The sequence below is a fragment of the Geotrypetes seraphini genome, chromosome 2, assembly GCF_902459505.1.
Source record: "Geotrypetes seraphini chromosome 2, aGeoSer1.1, whole genome shotgun sequence".
Lineage (NCBI taxonomy): Eukaryota > Metazoa > Chordata > Amphibia > Gymnophiona > Dermophiidae > Geotrypetes > Geotrypetes seraphini.
Window position 1 is genome coordinate 478,780,203 of NC_047085.1, and position 9,446 is coordinate 478,789,648.

The 9,446-nt window shown below is 37.8% G+C and overlaps 1 protein-coding gene across 2 annotated transcripts in view; it reads left to right on the forward strand.

The window, feature by feature from the left end:
- Positions 1-8,472, forward strand: part of PLCD1 (phospholipase C delta 1) — a 170,214-nt gene extending 161,742 nt beyond the window's left edge. For both annotated transcript variants that reach the window (XM_033931741.1, XM_033931740.1), the window contains exon 15: positions 7,206-8,472. In XM_033931741.1, coding sequence (XP_033787632.1) covers positions 7,206-7,294 — 89 coding nt within the window. In that variant the 3' untranslated portion in view covers positions 7,295-8,472. The remainder of the gene's footprint in view (positions 1-7,205) is intronic.
- The last annotated feature ends 974 nt before the right edge of the window (positions 8,473-9,446 follow it).

The following is a 9,446-nucleotide window of genomic DNA, read 5'->3' on the forward strand; positions in this document are numbered from 1 at the left end:
AAATGAGTTGACAGGAGCACTGAATGATATAAATGACATTGTTGCTGTTACAATCAGAGCTATATCTTAAAGCATATTCTTTCTGAGTTTTCAGGTGAATGAAAAAGTTTGTATTAAGACTTAGACTGCAAATGTTTTATTTCCCACACTTCCTGTGCCCATTGTGAAGTTGAACATCTAGGTGTGTTGAAAAAGTAGGCAACATAGAGTACTTCAAATTTTTATCTCTGGAGAAAGCAACTACTAATCAAATGTGGTTTTCTAGTACGTGCCAATATTTGCAAATAATCTTCTGTATACCACTTGCCAAATATAAGAATCTAAATACAATGATAGGGATATCACCTCGATCAAAATCTATGTGACATTACATTACATTAGAGATTTCTATTCCGCCATTACCTTGCAGTTCAAGGCGAATTACAAAAGAGTTATAGAAGGAGGATTACAAAGTAAGATCACAGGTCATTTCTTGTGAAGGTAAAGAGTAGATCAGGTAGTATCAGTGAGTTAGTGAGAAGATGGGAAGAAGGAAGGTACTCGTGGTATTAAGTCTTTTTCAGGGATTTCTTGAAGAGTATAGTTTTTATTTCCTTTCTGAACATCTTGTAGTTTGGGGTTGTTATCAGTAGATTGGAGATTTGGGTATCTATTTTTGCTGCTTGAGTGGCTAGTAAGCCATCATATAGTTTTTGCCGTTTAACTTCTTTGATTGGGAGGGGGGTGAATGGGGTGTGTGTTTTTCTATGTCTGGTTGAGGTAGTTTGGATGAGGTGGTTGTTCAAGTAGGTTGGGCTGTCTCCGTTTATAGTTTTAAATAGTATACAGTAGAATTTAAATAGTATTCTTTCCTGGATTGGAAGCCAGTGTGAGTTGAAGTAATGTGGTCATATTTCCTCAGTGAGTAGACAAGACTCAGAGCTGTATTTTGAATTGTTTGTAGTTGTTTAGTCATTGTTGCAGGGCAGGGGAGGTAGAGGATGTTGCAATAGTCTAGTAGACTTAGGATTAGGGATTGCACAATGAGCTGGAATTGTGTTCTTTCAAAGAATTTTCGGACTGAGCAAGGACCTTACCAAACCCTGCCCTTAGCTGCCCGGGAATTATGACACTTGTATGAATATTTTCCAATCGGTTAATTTTTTATTCGTTTTGGCATAAACAACTTTCGTTAGGCATTCATGCAGTGGGGGGATCCCCCAGGTGTGTAATTTGCACCTCTCCTGAAGCATATGTGGCCCCCCAAAGAGTTTATACTGGTGCGTTCCTTTTATACCTTCACACTGACCAGTATGACATCACTCCTGCCAACCAATCAGCCAACAGAGGCTGTCCTTAGGTATGAACAAAGAAAATTCCTTTTAACATTGAAAAAAGTTTTACAAATCATATTTTTGTTTACATCAATTTCTGAATGTGCTATACATTATAACATACTCAATGCGCCTTTTGCAATTCTCAAAAAGTTAAAATCAAACAGCCTTTTTGTGTTTGCAGAGCCCATGCTTGGAAAACCAACAGCTGCAAGGTTCACTAACGCACATGAACAGAAAAATCCCAGACCCCCCCTTCCTATGCTGGAGGTCAACCTAGCTGACCTTTGCCGGGCCTCTAGAGGGTTTCCATGGTAACCAATCCTTCACTCTTGTCCTAACTCCAGATGTTGCTTTTAGGCTCCCTTAAAGTTTCTTGAATCTCATATATGTAAAACATTTGAAATTAAATACAAATCATTCTATCACACATCCTGCATTCCACACATTGCTCATTCGGGGCCCCAAACATCCATAGACAAGCACACTCATATCTCATTCACATCTCATAATTCTTTAAAACATATAAAAAAAGATTATTCTCTACCCAGCATTGAAATGCCAGGACCATCTGTTAATACTTAGACCATGAGGTTTCTCTTATTCCCCTTTGGCATGGCAGTCCACACAAAGAACACTAGAATCCCGGGCCTTTTTTAAGCGGGAAAACTTCAGTATGATTTACACCAGGAAGAGACACACAGAAAGACTGAAAACCAAAATGGAGTCATTAATACAAAATGGAGTTATTAATACCTCTAGAAGTATATTACGTATTACCTGATTTCCCCTAGGATTTGGCTTAATAGCAAAATACATAAAGAGAATATTATTATGCTTTTCCTTATCTGTAGCATTTTTCTGGCCTTAACTGCAGTCCATATTCAGATTGTTATTCACCAACTTTCATACGCTTCTATTAGGCGTGGCCTTAACTAACGCATATGTTTCTAACTAGATTTACGAAAAGCAGGTGTTATATGTAGAAAAAATCCACATTATACTCCACAAACACATCTTGCACACTATCCATTCCATTACCGCATTATAGCGCCCCCTACCAACCAGCGAGCGCCATTCCACAGGACTTGTCTAAGGTTTCTCATAACTGCGAAAGATTTCTGTATTGTTTTATTTATTTGTGGTTGCATGGTACAGCATCTGTCTATTGTCATACCTAGTAGTTTTAGAGTTGTTTAAAATTTAAAGTGCTTTCTTTTTAAAGATGCTTTTAATTGATTAACTGAAACTTAGAGATTAACCTATTCTTGTTTTTTACATTCATTTTCCCAGTCCCTTTTGTGTTTACCTTAAATGTTTCTCACATTTTCTATATCAATTGTATTTCTCCCCCCCTTCCTATTTGTGTTTAGGGGCCTTCAGGTCCGTAATTACCCTGTATGTAATTGCCGTCAGTCTAGTAATTTTTTATATAAATATATGTCTTAATTGTTAAATTTGTTTAAATGTTATTTTAATCCTTGTTCAACGCTTTGTAGTTTCGAAAAAGCGTTTAATCAAAAATCTGAATAAACAATAAACAATAGGGTAATTGATTGAGTTGATTTCTATATTTTAGCTCGTGCTTGGAATTCCGTGAAGTCCGTACATAATCTCCTCAATCTAACAAATTGTCTTTAGGGCTCTTGATCATTTGGGCTCATACAGACCCATCTCACTCCTCAATCAAGATAAATTATTAGCAAGTATATTAGCCAAGAGATTGAACAAGTTTTTACAGAAACTCATACATGACAACTAGGTGGACTATGTCCCTGGGCGATACCCCTCATTGAATCTGCCAAAAGCTCTGGCGGTCTTGACGGCAGGTAAGAGGACAAGTTGCTTATTGCAAGCCTTGATGTCAAAAAGGTGTTTGACATGATTTTTTGGGATCATCTGTTTCATATACTGCCACGATATGGACCTTCAGGAGTTTTTTTAATTGGGTTAAAATACTGTATACTCACCCTACTGCTCGATTACTCTTAAATGGTACCCTTTCTTCAGCATTTGAACATTTTAGAGGAACAAGACATGAATGCCCACTCTCACCATTACTGTTTTTACTCTCTCTTGAACTTTTAGTGATTAAAATCATACTGATGATTCACTCTCAGGTATTTGGGTGGGACATAATAAATATCACACAGGTTTGTTTGCTGGCGACATGCTATTATATCTGACTCATGCGGATGTTGGTATGCCACATATAATATCCATTATAGCTGCTTTTGGCAGATTTACGGGATTAAAAATTAACTATGCTAAGACCAAAGGCCTCCCATTACATATTTCACCTGCACACTTGGCACAAGAGCCTGGGAATTGGGCTCACCAAAATCAAACTTAAATACCAGGGTATTTACTTAAGCTTACAATATGACAACATATAAGTTCAACATAACAGAAAATATAGGAAAAAATCAAACTCTTGTGTGAGAAATGGCTTCACTTGCCCTTATCACGTTTTGGAAGAATAGTCAGTAAAAATAGTGTTGATTCCTAAACTATTATATCATTTACAAACCTTTTCACTCTGGGTCACTAAGACGGATGATCATCTATTTTGCTTGATTATATGATCCTTCATATGGCACAACAAAGCTGCAAGAATCAGCTACTCTAAACTACTATTAACCAAACCACAGGGAGGTCTCAGACTACATGATCTCTGTCTTTATAATGTGGCAACATTAATTAGATAGATACATGAAATAATCACCAACCAGAGACGCTACTCCCCAGAGAACATTTTGGATACCTGCAGTGGGCCAACCTCTTTATTGGCATATATTCATGGGATTGGATCAGAGCACTCCCCCTCTTTCTTACAACCTTTTCACAGAGCCTGGCATTGGTGGAGACAAAGAGAGGGGAGAACACCCTTAGCATCTCCCTTCCTTCCCTTACAGAAAACCCTCAATTCTCGCCAAGGATGGATGTCTCTGGTTTTAAATCATGGTGTAATGGGAATATTGCACTAGATCAGGTAATCCAATTAGGTACTTCTTATGCCCAACTGCAGAGTGCCTGGCGCTTGACTCAAAACAAATTTTTTTCCCTATTTACAAATGGTACATGGTACTCCTGAATCATACTGGAATGAAATAGATAATTCATTATTATCCCTTCCCATCTCTGACCAAGGCTTCCTGGACCATTAGAAAATGATCATTGAGCAAATCCTAAACAAACTAGCCCCACTCAAATGCAGCAAAAGAATCCAAAGATCATTGAAGAAGTGGTTCAACTCAGCGCTCATGTCTCTAAAAAGAGCTTGCCGACAAGCCTAGTATTACTGGCGTAAACACCCATCCTCAGAAAACAAGACTAAGTGGCACCAGAAAATTCTCAAATTTAAATCTCTATTGATGCAAAAGAAGAAAGAGTACTACTCTAAACAGATCAGCAAAGAAGTTAATCTTAAAATCAACAAACCTAACCAACAAGAAGAAGATCACAAATGGTGACCACCTCTTTATTTCAACAGCCTCGGAACTAGTCAACCATTTTAAAACAAAGATTCAATCCACACGAGACCACCTGCCCCCTCCCCACCGATCCAGCTAAACACACTGCAACAAAACCACCTATGAAAAGACCAACAGACAGATCTTGGAATGACTTTGAAGAGATTACATTCAAAGATACAAAATGGCTCCTCCTAAAATACTCCAAAGAATACTGCAGCCTTGCCACCTGCCTGCCTCGCCTATTCAACCACAGGAAAAATAACCACATGACTCAACTGTCACCTAAAAACTAGCCTTTTCCCCACATCAGGAGGAGGATTCATCTTAACACCCATCCCCAAGAATCCAAAACTAAGCTTGGATGGGGGTATTTGTTAGGCTTAGGGAGTACTTGGCTTGAAGAAGTTGAGAAACACTGGACAAGAGTACAACTAGCATAGTTCAGACCTGTACGCCTGGTGCCCTTGTCCTCCTCAGGTTAAACTTGGGTCTCCCCAAACAATGACCCTTCTGCAGAGCACATTCCCAGACAGGCTTCATCTAAAGCAATCCTACTTTTAATTCAAGAAGCAGGTTAAAGCTTGGCTCTTCTACAAAGCCTTTAATGAAAGAAGCAACTGTCTAGCTAGTTACACACACAAGGACTAACACACTGGCTCCATTTACTGCAGAAGGACTTGCTTACCGCATATATACTTTACTCCACGTACTGTATATTGGCATTGTAAAAAGCATACCATGTCATAATGGCTGTTGTTACTTGAATATTTTTAACAATCTGATTTTTTTACCGCTTTATTGCCAATGTCTGGGATATACTCTGCCTTGAGTGAATTTCTTCAAAAGGATGGTAATAAATCCTAGCAAATAAATGAGTCATGAATTTGATATATTGCCTTTCTCTTATACAACCAAAGTGGCTTACATACAGTACTTTCCTTGTCCTTAGTGGGCTCACAATCTTAACTTTTGTTCTCCGGGGCAACGGAAGGGAAAGTGACTTGCCCAGAGTCACAAGGAGTTGCGATGGGAATCAACGCAATTCCTCAGGTTTTCAGCCCACTGTTCCTCCACTTAAATAAACTTGGGTTTGAGTGAATTAAATAAAAACATAAATTAAACAAAAATAATTTCTAGACACGTTTCTTTCCTTCCTTTTTATGTCTGATTAAGATAATGAAAAATAAATATAATAGTGATTGAAAAACCAGTATACCCTGTGAACAAAAAACAATACACCCTAATGTTTTTTGTCATATCTGCCACAGAACTCAGCCAGTTCTTATGAAATTTAGTGTGTCATATCCTAAGGGAAGTTGATGTAAAATGATGTAAATATTTCCCACTGTACCACAGGACTATCTTGTGAAAATGAAGTGTTTTTATGGGATACGCAGAGAAGCAGATGATAATTTATAGACAGTCTCTGTAACAAAATAGTTTTCACTGCAGAAAACCCAATTCTGATAAAGAACTTGATACGGCTAAAAGGTTACAGCAGTGAAAGATTGTTGAAAGAGTTCCCAGAGAAGGGTTGGAACAAAAACGGCCTTGATGTGCTGCTACGCAAGATCCGAGCAACGGGCACTGTGGACCTTAAGCCAGGCAGCGGATGACCTCGCTCAAGGCGCCCACAAGAGCACATTGACGACATACATGATCTTATACTTAACCAGGAGGATGAGCCTCAAACACACCGACCAAGGCTGAGGACGTGCCTTCGTGCGGAGGGAGCGCACTTCCAACATCTGATTAATTGAACATTGCTGTATGACTTTAGAGTTTGTGCAAGGTACGCCATTCAATGTTTTGAGGTGCTTTTTATTCAGTTCACACTTTCATTTTCACAAGGTAGTGCTTTGGTACAGTGGGAAATATTGACATCATTTTACATCAGCTTCCCTTAGGATACAACACTACGTTTCATGAGAATCAGCCGAGTTCTGTGGAAGATATGACAAAAAACATTAGGGTTTCTTTTTTGTCCACAGTGTATATTTGATACATTAATTAGATAGGTATTAATTCAAACTTGTAACACATCACTAGGGCCCTGATTTTATCATATTTAGCAATTTCTCAAAAGAAAATGGTGACTTTTTCTTGGGGTTTGGTTTTTTTTTGTTTTTTTTTTTTGGGGGGGGGGTTATGAAACCTTTTCTGAATCTGATTTTGCAATTGGCAGCCACTTTTTTCCTTTCCTTTTCAGTCTTGAGCTACTATTATCATCCTCTCCTTGACCCTGATTTAATGCTACTCTCATCTCTCCGGCCCCAAACTGCCAATACAACCACCTCCCTTCCCCTCTCTGCAATGACGGTCAATAATTTTGCACTCCTGATGTGACCCTGGCCTTAATTTTATTTGCATTATAAAGAAAGTGTGTTGAGCGGTATCTTTGTGTTCTTTTTTTAAGGGTATCGCCAAATTCGCCTCTTATCCAAGAACGGAAACCAGTATCCATCTGCTATGCTGTTTGTGCATATTATGATCCTGGACAATTAACAGGACCCGTTGATGACATTCCTACAAAATGCTGAGAGATGAATATACTCCAAAAGAAAGACTGATAAAACATTTTTAACTAGATGACACGTGGTTAGCAAAAATGTTGGAAAAGATTGTTTAAAAAAATTATTTTATAAACATTTTATTTAGAATTGATTTTTAACACTTTTTTACTGGTATGGATATGTTTACTTGGATTCTTTTTAAAGACTGTATATATTTTAGAAAAAAAAAATTGTTTTGTATGCTGTATTTTAATATTGCTGGTCAGTGATCTTATCAGTTTCTTTGTTTTGAAGACTACAACTAGTTCAGGAATACCTATGGATTAGTAAGGCACTATTTTAGGATTAGATATTAACTTTTAATTTGTTTGTTTTTATTATTTTCATCGAGCATTAGTCCTATATGCCAGATGCAGTTCATATTAGCACAGACCTGCCAAGTTTCCCCTTTTGAAGGTCTTTTCCCGCCCTTCTGCTTATGAGCCAGGATCTCTGGCTGAGTTGCCTCCCTGTGCCAAGGCAGCAGGAAAGGCCCTCATAAAAGGTCTTTTCCTGCTGCTGCTAATCCCGCGGCCACAGGAAATGACCTTTTATGCAAGCCTTTCTTGCTGTTTTGAGGAGGCAACTTCTTTCGTCTCTGGCCATCAATCGGCTGTGCCAGGGGTAAAGCAATGGGTGGGGCAAGGTTGAATGATTGGCAGGGTGAGGAGAAGCAATGGGCAGGTCAGGCCGGAACTGGCTGAGGGCTGACCCTGAATCTTCCACTGAGAGGATCAGCCTCCTTGTCAGCTCTGTTAGCAAACCATATATCCATGTAACTAATATTGATTGTGTTTGAGCAGTTGTTAAGAGTCTCAGCATTGAGCTTGCAAACCCAAGTCTTCTCTCCTTACCTTGCCTTGTACGCTCTCATGGCTGTAGCTATCACTGCAGCTCTTCCACTAAGTATGATTGGTGTTTGCAGGCCTGATGAAGACAATGAAAGAGAAAAGACAACCTACCTCTATACTGTAAAAGAAAACTGTAGCATTACATTGTAATGGATAATTTTAATGCTTCGTCCACAGCTGCTATACAAAATAATATGTCAGTTTAATGCTGCATTGTATACTTGGTAGCCAAATTATTTCATATAAGGGACATTCATTACAAATAAATCCTTATCTATGATTGTTGTTTAATTTAACACATTTAAATGAGCAGACTTTAAAAACTCCCATTATGCTGGATGAGATTTTTTAAAATATTACTTTTGTTACATTAAAACATAATGATGACGATAAAACGTAAATCTCCCATTTTACACAGAGCGTAGAGATTGGAATTAAGACAGGGAGTGTTTTCAAAAATGCCTGCAAGAGTGTGTATGTGTATGCCAACATGTGAAATAGTAGCATCCATTTTAAAGAGAGACATGTTGGAAAAATGAACAGCACAGGTCCAACAGTTTCCACATGGAGGAGTCAGCAGTTACACATGGTAATGGCAATTTTGTAGCTTCAGAGTATCTCAAAAATCAGGATGCAAACATAAAAAAAAAATACTCATCCACAAAAAAAGATTATTTAAAACATTTTATCTAGAGGGCATGGAACAGTCTCTTCATATCAAATCCTCAACCTTAAATAAAAAAAACTTCAAACCTCCCAGGAAGATTACATCAAGAAGTCCATCATTCCACCATGGAGTCTATTCCTATCATCAGGTTCAATAGTACTAGAAAAAAGGAGCAGTGGGGAAAAAACTGGAGAAGAGCCAACTTCTCTTATTATTTTTTTTTTTTTAATAATTCTTTATTCTTTTTTATATCTTACATCAAGTGAAATATATGTAATACATACAATTTTTAAAGAACACTTGAAAAATCAAACAATTACTCTTATAATGTAAAGTAAAGAAACTGCTCTTAAAAAAATGGTTCAAATCATTTACATCTGTACAAAACTTGAGATGGCACGTGACTGTCTAGAAAATACACAATATAGTTCCCATGGGTATTTCAACATCAAGAAACTGTGCAGAAAAAAATAGAACAAATTCTTTAACTTATCTTCCAAATATAGTCTACCATCAGGGACCATCCACATGCTTCTCTATAGCAAGGAAATTATATAACCTTATTTCATCAAAAGCACACGGCTTAA